Source organism: Pyrus communis, chromosome 7 (assembly GCF_963583255.1).
Source record: "Pyrus communis chromosome 7, drPyrComm1.1, whole genome shotgun sequence".
In the NCBI taxonomy this organism is placed as follows: domain Eukaryota; kingdom Viridiplantae; phylum Streptophyta; class Magnoliopsida; order Rosales; family Rosaceae; genus Pyrus; species Pyrus communis.
This window is the reverse complement of record NC_084809.1, coordinates 5,561,297-5,575,252: the sequence shown is the minus strand read 5'-3', so window position 1 is coordinate 5,575,252 and position 13,956 is coordinate 5,561,297. Positions and strand designations below refer to the sequence as shown.

The window sequence follows — 13,956 nt, the reverse complement described above, 5'->3', positions numbered from 1 at the left end:
AGCAAAGTATTTTATTTTTTTCGGGTAACACAACCCAACACGATCAATTGATCAATTGATTAAATGGGTGGTATAACATAAGCACGACACACAATTAGTTTGAGAGAAAATTTCTTTTTGTGAGAGAATTATTTTACCACCAATTGGCACCAATTGGTACTTAGTCTAGTGGTTTCACACTTAGTTGAAAAAACGTCTACTGCACATATTCATCTGTTGTGATGGTTTTTTTTTTTTTTTTTTTTTTTTTTATTTTTAATAATCAGCTAGTGATTTTGGCATGGGAGTTCAACTTTCCGAGAATCGTGATGAGTTCGATATATGTAATCAAGCACAGAGTCAACCTTGATCGAGTGTGTTGTAGCTCATCTGAAGTTTGAGAAAACCAAGGTTTATAATTATATGTATCATCAAGTCATCCCAACAATGTAAGCATCATTCCTAAGCCAGTCCAGTCTTCACGCTCACAACATAAACTTTTTCTTCATTTTTTTTTTTTTTTTGCTTGAATTTTTCTTCTTTTTAATTCTTCGTCGCTGGCATTATTCTTTCAATATAATTTTTCAATCTGTTTCTTTATAATTTAGGGATTTAAGGGTTTATGAATCTTTGACGTTACAGTCCTGTGTGGTGCAAAATATATGTGAAGAAGATTTGCTTCGATTGGTTGTGCTTTGATATTAATGACAAGGATTGGGTAGGGTTTAGGTTTTTAAGTCTAATTTCAATCACGCACGTAAGGTGTTATTAAGGTTTTTCAGATCGCTTCATTGATACAAGTAGCACAGCTTACGACTATGCAGGGTGCAGCAACCCAAAACTGCATGCATTACATGCACTAAGCGTTACAGAATTAATTAGTGTAGCAAATTGCAAAGCTCTAAATATTGAACAATAAACAAACAAGTAACCTACATCCGTTCAACTTCATAACGTGAGACAGAATTGAATTACTCGATTAATTACTTATACGAAAAGCGATTACCGATCGAATTTCCATGGTATACGTAGCTATATAAGTTGACTCCACATGTCCACATGATTCCCACCACTCTACCCCAATAAGCAAGCAAGCAACAATGTGGAAGTTGTTGACAATTTTGGTTGTGGTTCTTCTGGCTGCTGTAGCAGCTCGTGCTGAGGAGGCTCACTTTGGGCCTTGTGTCATCGGCAGAGACTCACCATGCAACAGGAAGCAATGGGGGAGGCGGGGAGGAAGGGATTATAACTTCGGTGTTCCAGCACGCACGATTAACTCCGATCAATCAGCAGCCAGCCCCGATAAGCTCAGTTATGATGATTTTGTTGATACTTATTATCATATTCCAGAATCAGAGCCACCATCCTACCTATGATCAACAACTTCTGAAAACATAAATACATTTTCATTTTCTTACATTTTTTCTTGGTCAAGGTCTTGATTAACTTTTTTCTTAAATTTATAGTGAGTGTGGTCATGAATAAAGAAGAAGATGAATTTGTTGAATGTGGTCGAATAAAGAAGAAGATGAATTTGTTAAAGTTCCATGTATGGTGGTGCCTATGGTAGGAAGGTTTTATTTGTGATATGTAATATTATCATTATAAACTGATATTTATACGAATTTCATGTTATTTACAAAAGGAATAACGTTCTTTATAGGGGTCTCTTCTTTATATAGATTATTTAGCGAGCACCTTGTTTATCATATTTTTCTAATTGAGGAAAACAACTTACATAATATTGGTAAATTGCCACATAGCGTCTCATGCAATAAAACAAGAACATTTGGACAAAAGTTTCAAACGTCTTTATCTCTTTGGCACAGAGCATCACTGTGATAATATATTCGTACCATGTAAATCCATCTACTAATAAAAGTGCATGTATATGTGAGATCCAAGCGAATTAGAGTGGTGATTTGGAACCTCACAACTATACCCAAAACACAATTCATCGTTATTGTAAGATCTCGCACAAGAACAAATCCATGAGGGTGTGGTTCAAAGCGGACAATTCTTACTATGTAGACTGAGATGTGACAATTTGGTATCAGAGCCACTCCCCGGCCGGAAGTGTGCGTTTTAGGATGTGTGCGTTTTGGGTGGAAGCCCAAGAACAAATCCATGAGGGCGTGGCTCAAAGCGGACAATTCTTACTATGCAAACTGAGATGTGACAATTTGGTATCAGAGCCACTCCCCTGCCGGAAGTGTGCCGACTAGGACGTCGGGCCCCTGAGATGTGACAATTTGGTATCAGAGCCACTCCCCCGCCGGAAGTGTACCGACTAGGACGTCGGGCCCCTAAAGGGGGGTGGATTGTAAGATCTCACATCGTCCGGGGGAGAGGAGGTGATGTGCCTTATATGTACATGTATGTACATGCACATCACCTCCTTTCCCTCGGGCAATGTGGGATCTTACAGTTTCCATTGCATCTCTGGATCTCTCCTACGTATGAGATGATAAATACCAAATAAAATGTTCAGTGATTACCAAAACAAAAATAAAAAAATAAACAATGATTTTTTTTTTTTTTTTTTTGTGAAAATAAAATGATCTATAAAATGCACAAAAACGCCTAAAGATATGCCCCTAAAATCTCAATGAGCCAAGACCACAAATAGTGAAATTAACATATAAGATTTCACAAAGAGAGTTTGATTCCAGGAGACTCCAACACATGTCACTGCCATATCCACAACCTTATACATTAGAATATTCAAAATGTTTTTCTTTTGAAACAAGAATATTCATATAAACTTAAATGTCCCAGTTTCACATAATTGTTCATCAATGTTATTTGTTCTTAATATAATTATGTTTTTTTTTTCAGTGAGTATTCTGTTTTATCTAATATTAATACAACTAAAGCTGCGGGGAGCCTCACAAGTTCCAACCAACCCAATCGCAAAATTTGATTTACTAATTAATTACTCTACTTACCTAATTAGAGTAACCCTAGGCCTCAATCTGGATACACAAAAGCACAACTGGTGTTTCCAATAGCTAAGAATAGGCCTTACAGTAAGGTCTTTTTGGCTTCGATACTTAATCTCTCACCTGGAAGCAACAGAAAGCAGCAGAGTTATGAACAACGAAATCGAGAGCAGTAGTGATCGAAGCTTCAACCAAGCTGTCGTCAACATTAAGGTTTACAGAGGACTCGCCAAAAGGTTCGACCCAAAGTGGAGCAAGAGCTTCTTGGGTCCTAAGGTCAATTGTTGAGATTAATTGGCAGAAACCAAATAAATGGGTGGGTGTTCATTCTCCTTATTAACTGTGCTTCTCACTTTAATTTGTTTATTTCAAGGATTATGAATTTTGTACTTTTCAGTTATGGAGTAAATAATGATTAACATATTGATTTGAAGAAACATCAATTTTGGATCGGATTTCATGCGGCCATCAAATAAAACTTCGAGATTTTACATTTGCCATCTCATTGAAGATACTTTCAGAGTCTGTTTGATTATGGTGGTTGTTTGTGTTTTCCGATCAGAACCTTCTGGTGGACGGAGCCACAGTTGTGGATGTTCGCCCCATGGTTGATCAGTAACCTGTGGCCTTTAGCACAGTACCTGAATTTTTCACACTGTGGCGAACCAATCTATGGCCTTTGGTGGGGTGTTTTTTTAAGGAATGATCATTTGCTTGATATACACTTCAGCTTTCGTTTTTAGCCCGATGAATTCGCAATTTTGTATTTCAAAAATTGTTTATTTGTTTCTTTAAATTTTTTTTTTTTGGTTGAAGTTAAAAAGATGGATAGATTGAGAGAATAAACCTGCCTAAGATTGGACTCTCCATGTTAGTAACTTCTCAACTCATAAAAGGTCTCTCCTAAATCCCCACTTCACATCTGTGATCTTTGTATTCGGCGCTTCGCTCACTTGTAGATCAGCTTGTGATTGAATTTCTACACTGACCCACACCTCCTTTTTCCGCTTATTTATCCCCTTTGCCAGGCCCACATATTGCCACGTCTCAAACACCCAGAAACCCTAGGACCAGCTTGAATATACACAAACCCTAAAAGAACCCTAGAGATAAGCTGCGTCAATGTCAAGGTTTTGAGTTCTTATTGCTACTGCTACTGCTACCTTCTCACCGTCACTTCTTGTTTTCAATAAAAAAATTCATTTTCATAATCAACAAATTTTGGTTTTGATGCGCATACCGATGGACTGCATGTTTGATCCTGGCTGATTTTGTTTTGATGGTTTCGGCAGGAATTCGCTCCATTTCCGGCCGGTGAGCGCTTATTGCAATCGGATCTAATTAGTTTGTTCCAGTTATGAAATTAAAAAAATAAAAAACATAAACTAATATGTTTTACATAATTTTTTCGAAGTGAAATTAAAATTGATTATAACTATAACCACTACCGTTGTTTTGGAGCATAGTTAGGTCACTGGTTAGATATTTGTATTTCTTGATCTGTGAGTGTTGTGTTGCTGATATGTTTTTGTTTTTTGTTGTTTGAAAATGATGAAGGATAAGAGAAAGCCTTATTGTGGTTGGAGCCTAAAACCATAAACGCTACGGAATCCCGCCATGATCTATGATTTCCAGTCATAGATCGTAGCTAGGAGGAATAAGCAATAACAGTAAGAAGGGTAGTATTAGTAGGTTAATTAGAGAAGACGAAAGCTATTTATCTTCACATTTATATTCAGTTCACATATATTTATCTCCACCAAAACCAAAACAATGGAGCCTCTATGTGAGTTTTGTGGGATGGCAATGGCAGTTGTCTACTGTAAATCAGATATGGCTCGCCTTTGCTTGTACTGTGATGGATGCGTGCACTCAGCTAACGCTTTGTCACGCCGGCACCCTCGTTTCCTTCTATGCGACAAGTGCAATGCTCAACCTGCTATCATCCGATGTATGGATGAGAAGACGTCCTTATGTCAGAGCTGTGATCACTGGAGTCATAACAATACTAGCATTAATGGAATTACTACTGCTTCAGCAGGAGGTGGGATGGGGGGACATAGGACACATGCATTGACTTGTTACACGGGTTGCCCTAGTTTGGCTGAGTTTTCGAGAATTTGGTCGGTTCTTGAAGGATCTTCTTCTTCAGGTGGTAATTTTGAAAGTAGTAACTGGGATCAGTCACTTGGATCAGCTGTAGTGGCAACAAACCAGGATCAGACTAATTACATTAGTAATAATGGTTTGGAAGGTAGAGATAATAATGACAGATCATTTGGGGTGGTTGTCACTGCTGGCAAGTTGAATGGAGGATCATCATTAGATCAGTCTTGTGGCCGCAAGTTTGATACTTGGATAGCCAGTAGTTCAACTTTGATTCCATCGAATCCGAATTGCACTCCTCACGGTAAAGATCAAACACCTTTCTTGCCTCAGGAGTCTAGCCTGCCAAAGGTAATTTTCTGTACTAGCTAGTTATGGTATTTTAATGCAACTACATCTTTAATACAACTATAAATTAACATATTTTTGGTATCCTTCTTAAGACGGTTTGGATGATTGGATCGTATTAAGAATTAGACAGTTTCACAATCCCATATTGAATGTGATTCAATGATCTGAATCGCCTATTTGTTAAGTCCCCGTTCAAGGATCATTCTTACAAGAAGTCAATTAAATCAGAAACCATTTAGTCATCCAATTATGACCAAATAAATTGACGAACATAGTGTTTCCAATAAAAACAAAAATGTTCATATTGATAATCAAATGGTCAAGCGATTTTTCGATTTTTATTGATTCTTTGCAGGGATGATTCTTATATGAGGATCTCAAATTGGACGATTCTGATTATTGAAGCGCATTGCAGTGTGACCTCAACCATGCAATGTGATTATTTATGTATTTTATTTTTTTTATAAAAAGGGATCCTCTTAAGAAGGGATTAGATACACAAGGGTTTGGGAAATGAGTAACAATGCAAGTCAATTTGGTGGCAGTAAGAACTTTAGGAGGGCCTCAAAAGGACAATAATGAAAGCTGCAAAAACCATATAGAGGCACTTTTAAAATAGTTTTCTTCATCTTTATGTGCTATTTAATAAACCCCTTATAAGTGATTTGTTTGGGTTTTGCTTGTTTAAGCTTGATTAATGCATATTGCTATACCACTTCATGTGCTTCAGGGTTGTACCAATTTTAAAGATCTTGCAATTCAGGATAGCAATGTTCTATGTGATGGCCTCAACGTTGATGATGTTCCATTGACCTTTGAAAATCCTGATGGGATATTCTGTCCACAAGTTCCTTCTCGATACCAGTTTGAGGATAGACTCGATAGAGAAATGGATTGCCTGTTAATGGAGAAAAGCTTATCAGTCACTGAATCTAATGGTCCTAATGAGAATGCTGCACAGGTGCTCGTATATTCCAATTTAATTTCATCTTTTCTCATGAAATCATCTTTCTTTTATTATATGATGCCTCTGGTTTGAGATATGAAATTAATGATAATGATTAGTTAACGGAAATTGGTCAAGATGATCGTTTTTGAACCCTTAATTGCTGAAATGGTCAATTCTCAATAAAAGTCGTCACTAGCAATGTTATCAATATTTGATCAATATGTTGTTAATATTTGATTTTGATCAGTTCAACAGTTGAGATTTGATTCCAAATATTAATAGCCAACTTTACAGTAATCAATGATATCTGAGGAATGAAATGATTCTGTTGGCACAGGATATATAGTTCATTTCGTGGTCCATTTTTACACATTACTTGGTGCAGCTCTGATTTGGTAGGTTAAAAACATGTGACTATTAGGAACTGCTAGTTACCATATTAACAAAAAATTTATATTTTTTAGGATAAGACGGCACGAAATAAATATTTTTCTATGCTTTGAAGTTCAAGGAGTGATTCTAGTATGAGCTAACAATTTCATAAAAATGACTGAAAAGAAGAAGGAAAAAAATGACTGAAAAAGAAGAATTATTTTCCTTTCGTTGCAAATCCGGTTGCATTCTGACTTGACCAGATTTATTCACAATGCGCATGACTATTGTTTTCCTTAGGCATCATCATCAGGACAACAAGAACGTGCAGCATTTCAATCCTCTTGTGGATCAGATACTGTTATGCCAGGCATGAATGGTAGTGCAAACTGCTTACTCATGAATCCTACTTGCAGCAGAAGCATCAACCTTGGATTTCCTACCGTGCAACAAGTTCATCCGAGCATGTCACTTACACTGCCCAGCATCGGCAGGGAAAGCAATCCTGATTACCAAGATTGTGAATTGTCAACAGTCTTTCTAACCGGAGAGCCTTGGGAGTCAACTTTGGAGGCTAGCAGTCCACAAGCAAGGGACAAAGCTAAGATGAGATACAAGGAGAAAAAGAAAACTCGCACGTACGTGTCTAACCTATGTATATTAGAATGGCATTTGCACTATTTAAGGCATACTTGCTTTACATTTACTTAAGAGTTTTTCGTGTTTTTGATGTGTTAGGTTTGGTAAACAAATAAGATATGCCTCTAGGAAGGCCAGAGCTGATACCAGAAAACGCGTCAAAGGAAGATTTGTTAAAGCTGGCGAAGAATATGATTACGATCCCCTTGTGACAACGAGCTTCTGAGGCATACATCAGCAGAAAAACTCTATGCAAGGGCTTATTGGATAAAATAATCCACCTACATCCGTGCGCGCATCATGTTCCTAGTACTGAGATGACTGTGATTCCATAATCATAGAAAAATAAACCCCACTTTTATTCCTATGAATTTGCTTTGCATAAATATTCTGAACTCAATCATATTTTCAATAATGATTATCTGAGTCACCATTTCTTTAAGTTGCCCAAATCATTCATTGGCGTTTCTAAATGAAGCCTTAAGTTCACAACAATTAGGAGCATCTGACAACTTATTGGATGAAATTGGTAACTGACTATATACTATATATTCAGCCAAAGAATTTAGTGAAGAACTCCACAAATTCAACGTCCCTACAACGTACCTTTGCTACAAACATCCCTAACTACGACTTACATTTTGCAGCAATGGCCTCTGTCATTGTAATTTCTAAACTATTGTGAGACAGTGGTATACTATACCAATTGTGTGTTGGTAATTGGATATCAGGATTGCATACTAAAAACCTCTCATCTAAGCCATATATATCTACAGTTGTTTTTCTTAAATGCAAGGCACCTTACCAAGTAAACTTTTGCACTTTTGAAATAACCGAGCACAGCCTTGCCAGAACAGGCTACTTATTGTGGAGCATAATCATAATATACTGTTCAAGAATAATGAGAAGGTAGCAAGGTTTGCAACGAAAAATACTGCACAAATATGAACTTGTAAGTAACACCGTTCCAATAGCTCTAAACTTTTTCAGTAGCAATTTACAAGAATAGCTTCAAGTAAAACAATCAAATTGAGATACAACTCTTTTGTGTGAAGTATGTTAATCATCTGAAACTGGTTGTTCTTATAACCATTTCTTAATAAAAATTCGCTCCAACTACTAGTTTTAGCAGAATTGGATGATTAATTTAATTAGGATGAATTTGAAAGGATGCTTACGATAATCAATAACTAAGAAGCATTATCTCAGTAATCTTGGTTCTCATGTCATTAAATTGAAGATTACAAATGCATTAATAAGAATTTAAAGTTAATGACCTGACTAAAACTTTGGGTTTCCTCCTTTCTTATACCTTTGAACTGTTGCTGGCACAAAAAAAAGGTACTTCACAGTTCCATAAACTCAGGACTCCATCTTCAATACCTCACAGACTATATACATTGGTTCTCTATCAATTAACGATTCAAAAAACACAATCCCACAATAGAACAAAATCATATAAAAAGAAGAATAACTCAATAATTAAAATGCATATCATAGAAAATTGAAGGCCGGCCTTTTCCATTTAGCTGACCATGCACTGGTTTCTGTGTCCCCGACAAAGAATGGTTGGAAACATCACCTCCACCGCAATCCCAACAACATATCTTCGAGTAAGATTCTGGCATGTTTTACACAACAAACACCTGGCATGCCTTAGGGCTAAGAAATTAGCCCCATGAACCCATCGGTCACATTTCCGGCACAAAAATGCATCATCTGCTAGGCAATACAATGAAGCCCTTGAGTTGCAGAGTTCACAACAGACCAACCTTCTTGAAGGAGTGATAATTGGTGACAGGGATAAGCCACTCTCGTGTACTCCTTTGCACATTTTAGAAGCACAAAAATAATTTTATGTGACAATGGCCAAGAAGTTGGAACCAAAAAAAGCCATTTATAAGATGAATTCTGTCCTGGAATTTCAAGTCTCCAGTGACAACCAAGCATGCGCGACTAGATGACAAATGTATCATTGTTATTCCTTTACTTAACTTCCACACAAAACTTGGTCTATAATTATTTGTAAAATAGGGCCATTAGATTAACCAAGTATACCACTAGTTTTGTCAAAATAAAAACCACTAATTTAGGAAAAGCAAAAGATAAACATGATTAAGCTATACGGATGCTTTATGAGATGACTTGGTGCGAGGTTTTGAGCCATAATTTTCTTGGTGGGTGGTTAACCAGTCAATTTGATAACCAAAGAAGAAAGCATTTGTTTATATTTGTATGGCCTAGAATTAAAGCCTTCTTTAAATTCGACCAATATTGTCATAGAGGTTGTATATATGCATGGAGAAAATGTCTTTGTTCATGTATTGTTTATGGTGTTGACACATTAATCCACATGTATGGTTGGAATTGAAACCTCCTCAAAAGGCACTTTCTTGTTAAATATTATGTCCACTTGTTTGATAAACCTTTTAATTCACAAATTAATTGTGTTAAAAAAGGAAGGTGATGGATGCCACCAATATGGGTAATGTTTGGAAAAAAAATGGTTCGGTGCTTAAAACATATGGAGTTAAAAACATTTTCATGAAAAGTGCCTATATATATATATATATAGAGGGATAGGATTAAGGGACAAATATTTTTACAAATATTCTTACACTTCTTTGTAGCCTTTAGATTTTATAACATCCAAAGGTTCCTATTTATTCATTAAATGACTTAGATACTTATGTGAATTTTAACTAATATTAAAAATAAAAATAAAATTGAAAAAACATAAAGTTTGGAAGAAAATTAAAACTAAAATTAAAAGGGGAAGAAACCCTAGGATCATGGGCGTTTTATTCCTTCCATGACATGATCGCTGCTACCATTTTCTTTTGTTGCTCAAATTCATGGATGGTAGATGTAGTCGATGATGACCCTTTGATTCCAACTCCCATGATTACTTTGAAAACAAATAATTACTTTGAAAATCTTAGTTGTAATCGTTAAAAAAAAAAAAAATAAATAAATAAAAAAGGATCGAGAGTAGCTAGGTCATTAAATTAGGTTTTGCAAAAACAAAAAAAAGAATAGTCCTCTTCCGTACCACATGTTTATGGGAAACAACTCAAAACCCTTCAATCTAATTTGACTCCACCCAACCCTCACTATCTCCCCATTAAAATCCCAGTTGTCCTTCTGCTCTGGTAATGCGCCGGTTTCGATGAGTAGCCAGGGCCTCTGGCCAGATCCAAAATAATAAAGCTTCCCAATCGGCAAAGAAGAAGTTTCATGATTTTTTTATTAGGGTTCAAAGTCTGAATCCAAGTCTTAATCGAAATGGGAATAAGAGAACCAATTTCAGTTAAATTATCTTCCTTTTTTAATTATATTTTTAATTTTTCAGATTTTATGTTTTTTTTTTCCAATTTTATTTTATCTTTAATATTAGTTAAAATCCACATAAGCATCTTTGTCATTTAATGAATGAATATGGACCTTTGGATGTTTTGTAATCTAAAGGTTAAAAAATGTGTAAAAATATTTGTTAAAATGTTTGTCCCTTGATCCTATCCCATATATATATATATATATATATATATATTTGTATATTAACTGTTCACACATAATTGGAAATAATGTGAGTGGTTCAACTAGTTAGGTAGGGAATATAAGCATTTCAGTCAAACAAGAACGGGTTATATTAGCTTCTTTTTTTCTTTTTTCTTTTTATTTATTTATTTATTTTTTTTATTTTCATATGGCAACAAAACTTTAATTGATAGTAATTCAATTTCTTTTTTCAAAATGAGTTCTAAAACGAGGACTACAACTCAACCGTACAATTTTAACATTGAACCTCACACAGTTGGTTCTAAAGCATTTTTTTTTTTTTTTGGATAGAATGAAGCTTCATTAATGAAAGAGAAATACAATTTGTGTTAAGAAAGGCCAAAAAAGAGAAACCAAGCATAAAATAGAAACCAAGCCCAAAAAAGAGAGCTACAACCCCAGCCACAAAGGAGGTCCACACAAATTTAGGCCCGCATACCACAAAAGAAATGGTGAACAGTAAAACCCTAAGCTCCATGCGCCAAAAACCAGCCACCACTGCTACCTCCGTGAAGGAAGACATCACACCAAACAGAAAAATGCATCCTAACAAAAAACTAGATCTGAGAGTATTACGCACAATCAATCCACCAAGAGCCAAAGCCTCCATAGCCACACCTGCAAGAAAAGTCACCAAAAGTAACAGGAGGAGGGGGAGGGCGAAGGGGGTGTGTAAAACACCCTTGTTCCGACGTGAATCGTTCCACACTTCGCCCAATTTTTCCGGTAAGTCGGATTGACAGTGAGCTTTGAAGGTTAGGCTTTGTGTCAAGATAGAACCCAACACTCCTAGATCTAATTCCTGGATAAGAGTTGGAAAAGATGAAGGGCCGGAAGAGGGAGGTAGGAGAAAAGGGTGTGATCGGGAGGGAGGAGGGGGATGGCGATAAGCAGCAGTTGGTTGAGGAGCGGGTACAAAACTAAGACAAGAGCTCAGATAGATGCTCATAAAAAAAACATAGAAACAGAGAAGAAAAGGAAGAGAAGAAGGAAAAGAAGAAGAAAGGAAGAGAGAATGAGGACTGCCACCGACCCAAAAGCCAAAGGCTAGGACCGGCAGCTGAGAAGGGTTTTCTTTTGGAGCTTTTTCAAAGAGAAGCGAGGAGGGCAGCCGAGAGATACATGAGAATTGCAGTTGGTTCAAAAGCTGATGAAGACTGATGACATCCTGGAACTGCCCGGTTTGAATTCAAGAACATAAATCTTATTAATAACTTGAGCTTTCTCTGCTTCAGAGTGCTCATCCACTTTCTCATTGGAAACGAAGAAGCTTGCTTCTATTTGTGACAAGAACATTAACAATATCATGAGTCTTATTTTGGTTTGCAACAAATAGCTTGAAGACGTTAAAGGTTTCTAACTTGATTCTCTTCTTTGGATCCCTAAAAAGGTTCATGAAGATTATTATGTTATTCCGAGACCACACTTATTGAATCATTACATCGGAATTTGTACGATTCTGGCTTTTGGTGATATAATTTGGAGCCTCCAACAATTGTGATACTCTTGGAAAATCTGGATGCAAAGGCACAAAAGAACATAATCAATAATTCATATATTAATAAAGATCATTCTACTAGAACATAATAAATGTAGAAGGTAAAAAAAAAAAAGAAGTAATTACTATAGCTTGAGCTTTAAGTAATTATATGAGGTTTTCCATTTGCACTGACTTCAATAATCACATTATCAGATCCCTCACTGCCCAAATTTCTAAAAGCCACTCATAGTTTTCAGAAAAGAATTCAAGAAAAGTTGATACGTGCCTCGTCATAAGCTCATTGAAAATAGCGGCAGCATTCAACAATATGTCAAATTTGGAGATTGAATGTAATAAAAAATTTCTTCATGTGGTCTGATTTCAAGACATACTTTGCAATATTCTGACAGCAAATGCATTCCTTTGAAATTGCACCATAAGATAAAGCAATATCACCACTGCGTTCGTAGCCTTTTGTTAGAATATCCATAATATGAATATTCTTCTCCAAAAATACTCTAATGTGACCATACGCAACTAAACATTTTACTTTGGCAAATTTGAAATGACATGAGTCCCCAAGCCTGGAAAGACAAACATTGACGAGCCTGAAAGTGTCTCTTGAAAAACACTTTGGTAACTTGTGCACAAAAATTTATTTGGTTCTGAATCATCTCCATATACAACAATTCTTGTCTCTAATATTACTTATGTGAATTCTTCCATCTTTTACTTGCGCTTTTGCTCATGTGTAGCATTGTTTTGATTATTGAAAATCTGAAACTCATGCGTGTACTTTACAAGTTCTATTGGCGTTTTCACCTTTAGCTTGAAAAGACCCTTCATTGTTAATTTTATTGTCATTATAAGAGATTCTTCATTAAAACCTCATACTGTGTTTCATACTTTGCATTTGTAATTCGACTTTAGAATGCTAGGGTTTAAGGCGAAAGCGGGAAGAAAGAGATGAGATTGTAAAATTTTAGAATCAACAATCCCACAGGTATATTAGCTTAGCTTTCTATTTCAATGGTTAGTTTTCTCCAATATCTCAACATATCTAACTTTATCCTCAGCAAATTTGATTCTTCACAGTTAAATGGTATTTCATATCTACAACAAGGTGTCGATAGAATGATGTTCACGTTAAATCCCGATTTACATGTAAATCTCATGATCATTAATTAAAAGAAGAATTTATCATTTTGCATAAAAACACGCAAAATACACCCAACTGACCACTCTGAAAATTGACAAATTGGAACTGTAATTTTGTCATATAATAAAGATGACCATTATGTGATATTTCAAGCTAATTATACACTATTACAAATTTTATTTTATTTACTTGAAAATGTATGACTAACTTGAGATATCGCTAATGAAAGTACGGCATTCTCATTTTATATAAGTCTTTATCCCCTTGTTAAAAGAAGAATACTCATTAGTTTTGCATTCAATGTTACGTGAGACCATTTGTTTATGTAAACTCTAAATAATGAACAATTTACGCTAAACACTTTAATCTACTGGCATACAACACGCTTACTTTACCACAAGTATTGAAAGTAAAAATGCTA

At 35.7% G+C, this 13,956-nt stretch overlaps 1 protein-coding gene across 1 annotated transcript; it reads left to right on the top strand.

Annotated features, from left to right (window-relative positions):
* Positions 1 to 4,694: 4,694 nt before the first annotated feature.
* On the top strand, positions 4,695 to 7,564 carry LOC137738787 (putative zinc finger protein CONSTANS-LIKE 11). The gene is made up of 4 exons (XM_068478261.1): positions 4,695 to 5,378; positions 6,109 to 6,339; positions 7,000 to 7,337; positions 7,438 to 7,564. Exons 1-4 carry the CDS (start codon positions 4,695 to 4,697, stop codon positions 7,562 to 7,564), a joined length of 1,380 nt encoding a protein of 459 aa, XP_068334362.1.
* Positions 7,565 to 13,956: the final 6,392 nt, after the last annotated feature.

What these genes read in the sequence shown, in the direction of transcription:
- LOC137738787 (XM_068478261.1), top strand. Translation starts at nt 4,695, where the DNA reads ATGGAGCCTCTATGTGAGTTTTGTGGGATGGCAATGGCAGTTGTCTAC. An exon ending in CTAATGAGAATGCTGCACAG is followed by an intron (nt 6,340 to 6,999) that starts GTGCTCGTATAT and finishes TGTTTTCCTTAG; the next exon opens with GCATCATCATCAGGACAACA. An exon ending in GAGAAAAAGAAAACTCGCAC is followed by an intron (nt 7,338 to 7,437) that starts GTACGTGTCTAA and finishes TTGATGTGTTAG; the next exon opens with GTTTGGTAAACAAATAAGAT.